The sequence below is a fragment of the Plectropomus leopardus genome, chromosome 1 (genome assembly GCF_026936395.1).
Source record: "Plectropomus leopardus strain MGB_pleo_1.0 chromosome 1, ASM2693639v1, whole genome shotgun sequence".
NCBI classification, from domain to species: domain Eukaryota; kingdom Metazoa; phylum Chordata; class Actinopteri; order Perciformes; family Serranidae; genus Plectropomus; species Plectropomus leopardus.
The window spans coordinates 30,871,581-30,885,172 of NC_142176.1; the positions used below are offsets into that span (position 1 = coordinate 30,871,581).

A 13,592-nucleotide genomic window follows, 5' to 3' on the forward strand; every position below is an offset into this window, starting at 1 on the left:
GATCTCTTAATCTGCTACAGGACATGGAAGAACGGAACGTTAATAATTGGGTATAATGTATTTTTCTTCGTATTTGCCAACTTGTGCAACACATTGTTACTCCAAACTCTGGTCAGTGGCCTTATATGTCAAAATATGACGTGCCAGGGAGCCCTTCTGTGTCAGCTTTTGACGACCAGAGACAGCTTATCAATTTACACTCGTTACATGAAAAGTCTCTTTTTTATAATACATTTCAATTTTCACAGGAAATGCACTATTTCTGTTCCTTAAATGCGTGCAGTCTGTTTTCAAAATAAACTTCAAACGTAGGGAAAGAAACTTTGTTTTTAGCTTTAGTTCCATAGGTTTAGGCAATAAAAGCATGTGGTTAGGTTTAAAAAAAAAACAAAACATCATGGTTTGGCTTGAAATAAGTATGTTTCTCACAAACCTAATGTAATATACCATGCACATACATCACATAAGTCAGTGGCGTAATATGTTACACTTACTAACAAACTATGTTGTTATTTAAATAACTTTACTGACTTTTAGTTTTACACAAGAAATGAACAGCAGGCTCCCAGATTAAGTACAGAATTTGTTTGACCCATCCACCTCAACTCCCACCCAACCTATTGCATACTTTCTCTCTCATTACGACGGTTGATTCGAGCGTCAGAAAATCCAGAGGCTCTATGTTTACGAATTTGGGAGTGAGACTGGATTGACTTGTCAGAATAAGAACCACAAATACAACCTTCATAAATATTTTTTTGTGACCTCAGAGCCATTTCACACCAATATTAGGCACATGAGCAGCATCAGTAAAGGCAGTAAAGGCCAGAGCAAGTTCTACAGAAAGAATACCTCCCTCTACAAATTCAGTGTTTAATATTCTGTAGCTGCCACTATACAGGAGGCTGAACAGCTGGCCCTCTGGAGTAGGCACAACAAACTAGAGCTGAACACACTCTAAACATTACAGATGACAGAAGAACTCAGGAGGAGACCTGGACGCTGACTAAAGGTGGAGACCAACACTGACTCCATCTTCCAGCAGTGGTTAAGAAAGCTCTGCTTGCCACCGGGTCTGCATTCACTTCTATTATGACCAATTTGTTTCTGTGGCTCTTTCTACTACGGATGTCAATACCAGGTTAAACATGTTGGGCAACAGATTCATTTTGCTTCTCTTCAGTTTACTGCTCTGAACATCCAACCGGGTCAGGAGGGAGTTAGCTAGCGGTGCCACTCATTCAGCGATTACCACTAACGTTGCTGCTGTAATAACATTATGCCCACCCTCTGGTCTTCCCACAGCTCACACTGGTAACTGGCTCAATTTTATGCCCAAAGCCCCCTTAAGCATCTATGTTATCACTGTTAGCTCTGTTAACATGGTTAGCAGTGTCAGCACTCAACGGTGCTAACATAGTTAACAATGCTAAAGAGGTAACCTGTGGGGAGACCAGATGGTGGCTACTATGTTTCTGGTGACCGAAAACAGAAAACATAATAAAGGCAAGACATTTAAATCACAGATCACTGAAATTTCAACAGCCCTGAATGCATATCACTTTGAAATGCTGCTCTAAAGTTCAGAGTCTGCACAGTGCCAGACTTGAAGGAAAGGCCACTTAGATTTCAAGTTTCATAATTAATGGATGTGAGGCTATCTAAAGTTGTCCAAAACTGACATCCCTAATGTCTTTACCTATTATGTTTGTTCGTTAGTCTTTACATTGCCACTGACAACTCCATCTGTATGCATACAAACGTGGCTGAAAGCTTGACTCTACTTCAAGTTCTGAAACCACTTTGATACCAAGTATGTAAAACTGAAGAATGATGGATGACCTCAAAAACACTACTAGATCACTGGCATACTGATGCCTCGTGGACCAGCGCAACAGAATCAGATCATTAGACAAAAACAGTCAGCAGGGAGACAACCAGTGCCAGAAACCAAAACCAAGCTTTAAAGAAAACTTTAATTTCTGAGCCAGAAATTTTTCTCAAAATTTGGAAGACCAGTAAAGGCCAAAAGACAAGAGTACTGGACTTAAATTCAAACTGCGGTGGAGAGAAAAAAAATTCCAGTGGGATGTCCATGCTGCTTTGTTTGTGCTGTGAGTGTTCTTGATGCACTTTCTATTAAAAATGTCCAGATGCTCTGACAAAACAAATATAGTTTGTTATATCACAGGTTTGTGTTTGTATCTTTGCTTTACATTTCTCTGGTGTTTTGACACTCCTAGCTTGAGGGCAACTAAATGGAAGTTACCACAGAAGCAGAAAAATATTTGGTTAAAAAACCAAAAAAAGTTTGATTTAAAATCTCAATTTTTGAATGTGTGTGTGTGTTGAGAAGAAATGGCTGTTGTTGCAATTAAATGTAGCACAGGTACAACTATCATACAGATTGCCATTCAGCTTCAGCAGTCAGTGATGCAACTTTTGTGAGAGTGAGAGACCCATTACTTAACTATGCCACAAACTAAAGTTTGTCCAGTTTGTGGTAAAAATCGATCTTTAAATTTCCTAACAAATAACCTTGTTCAGACTTTTTTGTTTAATGGCACACTGTTTGTAACACACCAATCTCACTAGATCCAAAATATCTTCCTTTGACACTGTGCCAAGCCAAAAAAATGTAACCCCTTGTGAAACTTTACATCTCCATGATATTTAAGCTAGAGAATGGACTTTGCCCCACAGTACCCTGCTGCAGTGTGTGGAATAAATGGTTGACTCAAAACACATTTCCCTCCCACCACTATGCCTAACATTGCACAGGGTCACTTCGGCAGTAACTTTCCAACAGCTAATGTTCCTCGGGTGTTCAAAATATTAACTTCGTATGAAGCGAGCTGTTGAGATGACCATGTCTGACCTGAGAATATTGGAGGAATAACTTTATTTTCTAGCCTAAAACAGTAACTAATGTTGGGTTGAAGAGTTATCCATCAGTTTCACAATAAAAAAAAATATAAAAATACACACTTAATCTTAGTTGATTTCAAAGCGAATTAAAAATAAGACATCAATGGTGTAGTGATTATAACAGGTCTGCTCACCGGTCTGATAGGCTTGTAAAGAGCATGTGAGAAAATGCTATTCATATGGATTCCTTTATTTTGAATGAAGATCATCATAGTTTTCAGTTTTCACTAAACTGGGTTACAGCATGCTTAATATTCAGAAATCTGTGATGGCCAGTTATTCCCTTTCATTTGCTTTTATTTCTAGATTAAATAAAAGTATGCATTAGCTGTTCACTGTTATCACTTTGTCGGTATAAGGTCACATTACAAGTTAATGAAAGGGTGAAGCTGTGAAAAACACATTATAATCAGAGACACATTAATAAGACTCTGCAGGTGTTCATACAAAACCTTACACCGGTGGTTTTTGACTTTTCGAGCCTCAGGGTCCACATTTCTCCCCAGTCATTAAGTCACTAACCACACAGGGTCTTCAATTTTCTCCCATTTAATTTCACAACACGGAAATAAAATTGAAGAAAATGTAATTTGGGCTTAAAACCCAATGAAATAAAATGCATGGCAAAAAGAAAACACCACTGGGGCTTAGAAAACAATGACATTAAAGACGCTGTAACCGCAATTAGACCAAACTCCTTCAGGCTGCTTATTTTGACTTCTTTTTTTTTTTATGTTAATAGCAAGGCGTTAAAACGATTTCTCTGCTGAAAAGGTATCAAAGTTGTTTTTAATCCTGAATACAATGTTTTGTCAAACTTTACTTTTAAAGCACCTATTTATATAGAAGGGGTGTAAATCACTGGTTTCATCATGATAAGATATTACATTCATACTTTGGACAACTATACGATATTCGCTGGTATCACAAAGTCTGCCACGGTAAGATTAAAATTAGATTTGATTTAGGGGCGTGTGATCAATATGGGCCGATATCATATGCCCAACATTGTCGGTTACAGAAGAAGCTGACACCTCTTTCTTTGCTTTTGGCCAGAAAAGATAAACGCAACATATACATAATTGGAAATAACTAAAACTGGTTCATTCTGTTTTAAAATGCTTTCATTTTACACTGTATAAAATTGCTTAGCAGCTAGCGGACTTTTCTTACTTGAAGACAAACTTCCCCCAGCATCCTCAAAAGGTGGATTAACATGCTAACACCATTAGCATTAGCTCACCATCATCTCCTTGACGTTGTGTGATGGTGACAAAGTATTTCAAAATAAGGGCGCATCTAAAAAGTATGTTATGGATCGATGATTATACTTTGCATTGATATTACATGATCGTTGTTCATTTTACACCCCTACTATACAGTAATGATATCAACTTTACTGTGGTACTTTTTTTTCTTTACTTTGGTTCACTTTCAGGGCAGCAGGCAATTTGAGGAGGGACATGAGGGGCACCAGCCCCCTTGTTAGCAAAATGACCAAAATGCATCCCCCTTGTTAACCTGCCATACCTCTCCATACATCCTGGTAACAGACCAAGACGCCATACTATTTAGGCACAGGCCTATATTTTTTAAATGATTGAGAATTATTTGACGCAGCCTTTCTATCTTAACTGTTGAAGCATTTGTACGACTGGTTTAGCAAGGAGGAAACTCACAGACCAATTCCATACAATACATCGTATATATACAGATTTGATCTTACGTAATGCTGCTCAGCCAATCAAATCTGTGCATTCAGATGAGCGATGCGAACCAAGTGAGATAAACACACAAGAGAGACGAGTGTGAAGACAGCATTCAGAGAAGTGATTCAGAGAAAAGTAATTTAACATGGTGTGTTCCAAAGAGAAAAAAAGTACACAGCAAAAACAGTGCTTTCAATCAAGAACAGACAAATTCTTGCATGTTCATTCTTCCCACGGGCAGTTAGAAAGCAGAATGTCTCATCATATGTTCAGCGACTGTGGTGATTATTGAAAGTGGCAATGTGAGGTGCCAAAACAAGACAAAGCACAGAGCATCTTTTGAGCAGACATACCCACTCAAAACTGAACTGAGGGCACAGAGAATAAAATATTTTAAAAATTAAAAATTAACAAAGAGCGTACTGCTCTCAAAGCTTTCATAATACAATTTTCAGTCACACCAGGCAGCTTTTATTCCAGCAAAAAAAGCTCTAAAAATCCACTGTACACTTCCTGCTAAGCACTATGCGGCAGACAAAAACAGTTACCGGATAACTGGTGAACATACTGAAGTGTTTATCTTCATTTAGCATACAAGCATTTGGATATTTCCTGCAAGAGACAGTAGAGACCAAAAACTGAGCTAAAACAGATTAGACCCACAGTCAACTTTTTTGACTGCTACCAATTGGAAGACATTGTTTTTGACAAACTGCCCTTAATAAATGTTTGGTAGTTCTTCTTTCGGGTTTAAAAAGGTGTTTAATCAATGGCACTTTTCACACCAGCTTCTTGGGTAATCCGATTACAAGTGGACAGTGCTAAAGCAAGTGTAAACAACTACCATGACGCATTGCGATATAATCACTCAAAACACATATCTGGGTGGTCTGGGATGAATTTTACCACATATCTTTTTTACTGTAACTGCTTATGCGTCTTGATTAGTCACACACAAGCTCCAAGTTATCAATGCAGAACATGGTGGTTGTTTTGGTGGTAACGCACTAATGATCTATAAGTGTTGGACAAAGTGTTGCGTGACCGTCCACTGTTTTGCCCTATGGCTAGCAGCAATATTTCCCGCTTAACTGATACAATCACTACAAAAAGTACAGAAAAAAAGTTAAGTACAGACGTAAAAACTGTGTACAGGGCCCTTTGACCTTTGAGCCTAAGTGAGTAATGTAATATGAACACAAGTGGTCAGCTGGGAACACGATATACATGGGTGAGAACAGCAATGTTTTTCTGCTGTACACTTGTGTGGATCACCAAAATGCATGCTAATACCAAATGTAAACAGGCTCTATGATGCCACATATTAGTGAGAATTTACTTGCAATCACACTAGGCTGCAATGACAGCAGACTGCTGTTGCACTGCATCTCCCAACTGTGTAACTACTATGCATAACACTGCAGAAAAGCTTCATGTGAGTCTAATCTAAACGTGGTGGTACAAATCAAATGAGTAGGAAGACTGTGAGTTTCACTGAGGATAAAGGTGTACAATAACATTGTTGATACAAACTGTTTCATATACTAATTTAGATAAATGATCTCACACGACATTCTCAATCAGTGTAGAGCCAACGCTTGATCATGCAACTGTTGCTGTGTTTACAGTTTTCATGTGCATATAAAATAGCCAAAGGCGTTACAATAATCACATTTATTTGCTCATAAAGTCTTAGACGAGTGCAGATTTCATTATGCTCATTAATACCTGTATGTGTGGACTGTGAACACACAGACGCTCCGGCCCTTTTGTTTCATTCATTTGCTTGGGATATGTTATTAACCAAAGTTGACATACTTCCATTTTATCTTTAGAATGGGCAAAATAAGGTCTTTGTTTGTGGTTGTAGCAATGGCCCTTACCCTCAAATTCGCCCCACCAGCACCCGCTAATTCATCCCTGTCCCAGAATCCCCCCCCCACACACACACACACACACCAGCCTCAGTTCCCACAACGACCAACACCCACTACATGCGTGCTCCACTTTTTAAACACAACGAAATGCACACACAGAGAAATATGCACGCACTAAGTCTTAATGGCTGTGTTGTCTACTGATCCTGATGACTACTAACAATGCAAAGTCATGTATTAGTGATAATACATGCATGATGCTGCTGTCAGTGTTTGCAGAGAGATACGCATGTGGCTTCAGCTCTGAGGCAAAACACATTGACAGTGACTATACTTAAATATTTTAATGGCTTTTATTCTGCTATTTGTTTCACGTTCGTTCAGTCATTTTATAAGTTTGATATTTTAAATCCAAAGCATTTTTCAACATCAACCACATGTCAAAACTTACTGGTACCAACTTGCAGTGATAAATCTCCCAGTTCAAATAAATCAATTTCCACTTCACCCTTATCACAGACAACCTCTATCACAATCGCCATTTACCTGCAAGAGATTTCATCATCTGGATGTGATCGCCCTCAGTGTGGCACTCACTCTCCTGTCAGGAGGATCTCAAGGGGAGTCATTTTTTACTCTGTCTCTGATGGAGTCTGCAGGGCATGGTAATCTAACTCTATATAAATTGTATCCTCTGACCTTCTACCATTTAATCAGATGGAAGTCAAGGAGGCATACCTCTAGTTGCCTTCTTTTTAAGGCCTTTATATGCATAATTGAACAATGAATAATGAAACTTGTGTGATAAAATTACAGTATATCTGAGAGGGGGTGGTGTCTACTTGCATGTGCTATAGTACTTTAGACTTTCTGATATATTCATCCTGCCATGCATGACTTTTCACCACCACACCAATCCTTGTAAACATTATCCCTTTATTTCTTGCCATCGTGTTGGTAACAATTACAGCGGAGCACGTCATACTGGAGTTGCAGCAGCAGCAAAACTACGTGCAGGCAATCTCCAGACACAAGAGAAGGATAAAATACTCTAACAAAAACTTTATTAATGCAGCTTTATACTTAACACAACTCCACTGGCAGGTGAGTAAGACAAAAGGCAACGGTAAGCAAAGTTCTCGATGCAATTTGTTACTAAATCTCCACTTACATGTGTGTTGCAGAAAAAGAGACATCACACACAAACAACATTACAATAAGGCAATGTAAATCTTTAAGCAGATATTTTTGCCAAGAGATGTACTTTGGAACTGAGATTGGACAAAGCGTCAGCGAGAGATCTGGAGGGAAATAATAGCTTGTGCAGTATTTGCAACCTCTCAACAAACACAAATCAGTAATAAAATGCATCAGAAATTGTATACACCTAAGATACCAGTCAGAGGTAGTCAGCTTGTGGTGCTCAAAAAGCCAGAAAAAGACATTCAAAAAACTCAACAGCGGATATTCAACATAATCCACAGACTTTATCGAGTCTAGTTTCATATAGGAACTGTTTTTTCTCTACCAAGCTACACGCACCGACCACTTTACTGTGCAAAAGGGAGTGTGCATTTACTGAGTTCACCTCGCACCATTGAGCTTGCTAACGTTACAGCCCAGCCAAGGAGGATGCCATTGATGCGCTGTCACAAGCATGAGCCTCTTGTCCATGAACAAACTTGCAAATTATTTTCTAATTTCGTCTTTAAATCAAAGAATGTCCAAAACCCATAAAGTATTTTTAAAGTTGCATTATGTAAGTTCCAGCCACCCAGTCCAACTAAATGAAGGGCAGTATTTCACCCTATTTCACCCTTTTCCACCCTGCGGGTGTGGTGATACTGCAGTAAATAAGCATACTGGCTTTCTTTGGCAATTCATGTGTTTTGTTCCTTTTCAGCCAATCAGCTACACATTAAAGAGGAACCACATGGCTACTTGAGCAGCTGCCGCTGCATTTAAAGTAGGCTAGTAACTGTTACTGCTAGTGCTGGAAGCTGTGTGTGCTTTCATCATTGAATGAAGATGGAGCAGGAAAAACGCATTGCAGAAGACCTAAATGGGGGCTGTTACAGCGCAAATCTTTGACAGTACTTCTTCAAGAAGCCAGAAGCTATCTTTTAATAATCCACTGTGAGTTTCATTAATGTCCAGGTTATTTAGCTAGCTAGCTCAGTATTGTACATCAGCATCTGCTATTAATTTGAAAAACACACCAACCTGATAATGTGTGAGTAACACACCCATGGGTGAATGAATAAAGTATTCACTGACACCTGTGGGTTAACAGATGTCAGTGATAGCTAGACTGGTAGGGGGTTGGATTTATGTAAATGTGATGCAGATGAGCAGCCACTGTTACCTGGCTCCCCACGTAGATGAGAATCTTTCAGAAACTTTGAGACTGGATTTCTCACAAAACTATTTTGAGGAGTGCCTGAATTTAAATGGCCAAATCTTCTTCAAATATTTTCATATTTCCATGTGTTAGACACTGTTAGAAAGCTTAGAAACTACACTTTCAGAATCTGAAAATAACTCAAAATGCCCCTTGAGGCGAGACAACTCTTTCCCCCATTTAACAATTGTACCTTATATACAGAACGGCAAGGCAGCATAACAGCGCAATATTCCTGAACAAGCAGTGTAACAGATGCTTCTCTCTCCCTCTCTGTCTCTCTCTCTCTCAAACACACAGTGCCACTCCTCTGGTCCTCTCATGACAGGCTCTTGACAAATAAATAGTAGGGGTGTAAATAACTGGTCTCATCACGATACGATATTATATCGATACTTTGGACAACATGATACTTTCCAATATGATTAAGTCTACTACAATACGATTTTGTTTCGATTTAGGGGCCTGCGATCCATATGGGCCAAAATATATGCTCATTTTACACAGTCGGTTACAGGATAAGCTGCTTTTGGCCACAAAATAAAAAATAAAAACAACATATAATTAATCTGAAATAATTAAAACTGGCTTATTCTGTTTTAAAACGCTTGTGGAAAAAATGTTTTCATTTTAATTCAAACCATGATCATCTTGTTTAAACTTCAGGTCTGTCTGACTTGAAGACAAACTTCCCGCAACATCCTCGAAAGGTAGATTAACATGCTAACGTCATAAGCATAAGCCTATGGCATTTTACAATGCAGAAATTAGCTTAGCGGCTAGTGGACTTTACTCTACTCAAAACTTTAGAAATTCACTAATATTTATGCTTTTTCTCACTCACAGCTGGTTTAAGTCCCTACACCTCCCGACAGAACGGCACGGATGATTTTCAATCTAAATGCACATTTTTAGTCAACATTGTTGAAACAAAGCAGCTAAAGTGACATTAGCAAGAAGTCAGTGAAGTGGCCCGGCAGGTATGTCGTGTTTCCTCAGTACAGCTTTTGTTAGCCTATGATGTGCACTGTCTGTTTACTCGCAGTTTCTTCAAAAACAAAACATTTCCACACTGATGATTTATTCCCCGGTAAACAGCATTATCCTTATCATCTTTCTCTTGGCTGCTCACCATGACATCATCATCTGCTGGAGGCCGTGTGACACAGAATTTCAAAATAAGGGCGCTCCTGAAAGAGGATGTGGATCTCTGTTTACACTTTGCATCTATGTTATGTGATTGTTGCTCATTTAATCAATATGCAGATCGATGGATCGTTACACACCTAATAAATAGGTCTACCAACCTGTTAACATGTTAATGCTTCATAGCTACCTTAAAACTTTATGTGGATAAATATCAGTCACGGTCAACACTTGAAAGCAGAAAACTAAAGCTACAGTTTGTAGCAGTTTTACATACACATTTTGATGACAAGTGGTTTAATTTCAGTGCTATTTTACCCCCTAAAGATTGTACAAAGATATTGTGGGTGAGATAGGAATTAGACAATTTTGCTTTGTGCAATGCAGCCATGAAAGTGCTTCCATGGGACAAAACATCTATCTTAAATGGAAAAAAAGTTGGAAAAAAAGAGAAAAAGTTCTAAGAAAAAAAATGCGTGACAGGCTCACTGTATTTTCTAAATGTTAGCCTATATATTTTCTCTTGGCTCTGAACTGTGTAACCTCCACTGATACTCTGCAGAGGTCTTTGTCATGGAAATCCTGTGGTCGGTCTTTCACCCACTCATCGCTGCCTGTGTAGGCAGACCTCCCTCTCTAACTAGCACGCTTCCACTCTCACGAGCCACCGCAATGTCTGGGAGATAAAACTGCCACTGTGCATCTTTCACCAGCTCACACACATACCACTTCAATTTTATCAGCATTATTCAGATGAAGATACAATTTAGTTGACATGATAACGCTTTCCTCACAATCCTCTCACTCAACTTTGTGAGCCAGCGGCTAAAAGACCAGACGTCCCACGCGCACAGATGTCGTTCTATGTTATTAAACCGTGAGAAAAAAAAAACTTCATTTTTTTATTGGCAATGGACGAATTTGAGACTGAGCTGCTTCCAGCGCGCTCTACTCTTATTAAAGACCAAGCCCACATGTCCTCATAATGAGCCCTATCCCGTGTTTGATCCGAAACTTCCACGGTCGGTTCAAAGCCCCCCCCCGGCCGCTCTGTGGCACCACTCAGGGGCTGCTCCTCCGGCAATGCGCTGCAACTTCGCATCGCCAAATCCTCCCAGCGCGTCCTGACAGAGACACCCATGAAGTAACAATACAACCCTACCTCATACGAACCGGAGAGGCCACATGAGGTGAACACAGAACATGGAGGGGATATTGCACGTCTACCGTGCAAGGTGCAAAATCACCCAGAAGCTCTCATATCTTTCATCGCAGCCCACTTATGTTCTGAGTAACTGCACTTCAGTGTAATGTGAGTGGCCCACTGCTTCACGCATGCAGTCCACTGGAAAAAACATGCAGATGATTAAAGTGAGCGTTTTACCTTGCTTGGATGGACCACAAAACAGCGAAAGAAGACAGAACAGCCAAATTGTACTCTCCACCGCCATGTACAGCCTTTGATTTCCACCAGTGGGGTAGCAGCGTTCGTCTATACAAGCAGCTATACCGTTATAGCGACATGCATATGTTGGAATCCGCTATTGTCTCCGCCGGTGCGTAAAGGACTCTCTGTGAATGTTTAGGTCTCTTTGGTTAACAGTCCCCTGGCTTTCCAAACAATAAGCTTTCATTAGTCGGGGGAGAGCCGTCGTGTCTCTCGGCGCTTCAACGCCATGTTGCGAACGAATGTTAAGTGTGTGTTAGCTGCTGGTCCACACATACACACACACACACGCATGGACGCACACATGCGCGCGCACATACGCGCACACGCACGTTCACCAGACACTGGCTGGCTGGTCGTCGCTGGAGTCCTGAAAAGCTGTCGGTGATTCTAACACACCCCTTCTTCCTCCTTTTTGTTCAACTCCATGCTTCCCACTAACACATGGGAGATTCATTCAAAGCGCGTACGTTGTGGAAAACATTTGTAAGACCGGATCTGTCAAAATGAGTCCTATATTTTACCCCAGGCGCCCTCTCTCTCTGTCTGGAATGATGAATTCGTTAGGGATCTCTGCTAGTGTGGAGAATGGTCCTGCTAAGCAGTTATCTGTAATGACTGCAAATGTGTTGCCCTGAATGAACCCAATGTTGCAGACACTGGTTATTTTTAATTTGCACTTACACATCCAGATACACATGTTCTCCTGAAAACCACATTTTCTACTCATGCAAAATCTGCACTCATTCATTCATATGATTTAATCAAGATATCAGTGTGTTTTTGGTTCCCCTCAGTGTGTGTGTGTGTGTGTTTGTATATGTGTGTGAGCGTGCACCTGTGTTTATACACATGCACGGACATGTATGCATGGCTGCACGAATGTGTGTGTGTAATAAAGCAGGTCTGGGTAAAAAGGGAAAAAAAAAAGGGAGTAGGAGAGGCACATGTGCTCCCTGAGCAAGAACAGGCAGGAGGAGGAGGAGGAGGGGGGCATTGGTGGTGTGCATCCCAATCAATCAACCAGCTTGCCTCCTGCACTGAGTGCTGAGGGACCCACTGACTTTTGCACATAGCGGGAGCCAGCTGGAGCCCAGCCTTCCCAGAGCAGACAAAGACTCGCCTCGTGCAGCATTCTCAGCATCACTGATACCAGCAGCATCCCCATATTCACCAGCATACAAAGATAGAGCAGGAGAGGGGAAAGCACAAGCTCGAACCAGTCCAATGTGGCTACAGCAATCTACATGTAAATAAAAGCTGCTACTTATGACGCTGTAATTAGCAAAGTATTGTCCTTAGAAGTTCCAAAATGCTATCACATAATCTGATGGCCCAGACGTTTGCTTTAATCAGACCTTTTGATGGGACATCTTTGCATGCTGTTTGGGTTGAAAATACAGCCTTTCACAGAGACATATTGCACCATTTAAATTTAAGTTAAAAGTGTGTGCTCCTTTTCTTTTTTTCCAAATGTGTTCAGAACATGTAGGAGTGGAATGCTCTCTATATTGCCGACACTGTGGAGAAAAAAGACAGGCAATCATAAAAGGAAGTAATGAATGAGTTCTCTTTGGTAATAATATCTTGTCCACCCAGATTTCTCGTCTCAGCGTATTCATTTAATGCTGATATGAGATTGATTTGAGCTGATGAAATGAAATGGGATGGATGCATTTCCCAGGTGTCTGATTAAAGCAAATGTCTGGGCCATCGGATTATGTGATTGCATTGGAAAACTAATAGCATTGCTGTGTCCTCTGTGATTGTGGTCAAGCTGTAATTTCCCTGCTTCTCCTTTTACTCTCCCCAGCTCCCGTGAAATAATGAACACAAACTACCAGCTGCTCGCAAATCACTCTGCAAAAGTGCTATGATCTGAATCGCAAACCATATGAGAAGTAGCTTTGGTTCAGTTTTGTCACAAAATGTTGACACTTCACTATTTGCTGCAGTTTTGGCTGTGTGCCTCTATCCATCTCACTGTGTGTGTGTGTGTGTGTGTGTGTGTGTGTGTGTGTGTGTGTGTGTGTGTGTGTGTGTGTGTGTGTGTGTGTGTGTGTGTGTGTGTGTGTGTGTGTGTG

At 40.3% G+C, this 13,592-nt stretch overlaps 1 protein-coding gene across 1 annotated transcript in view; it reads right to left on the reverse strand.

The window, feature by feature from the left end:
• The window catches only part of igdcc4 (immunoglobulin superfamily, DCC subclass, member 4), a 70,003-nt gene extending 58,080 nt beyond the window's left edge, over positions 1-11,923 (reverse strand). The window contains 1 exon segment of the mRNA XM_042514062.2: positions 11,446-11,923. Within this exon segment, the coding sequence (XP_042369996.2) occupies positions 11,446-11,512 (67 nt within the window). The 5' untranslated portion in view covers positions 11,513-11,923.
• Positions 11,924-13,592: the final 1,669 nt, after the last annotated feature.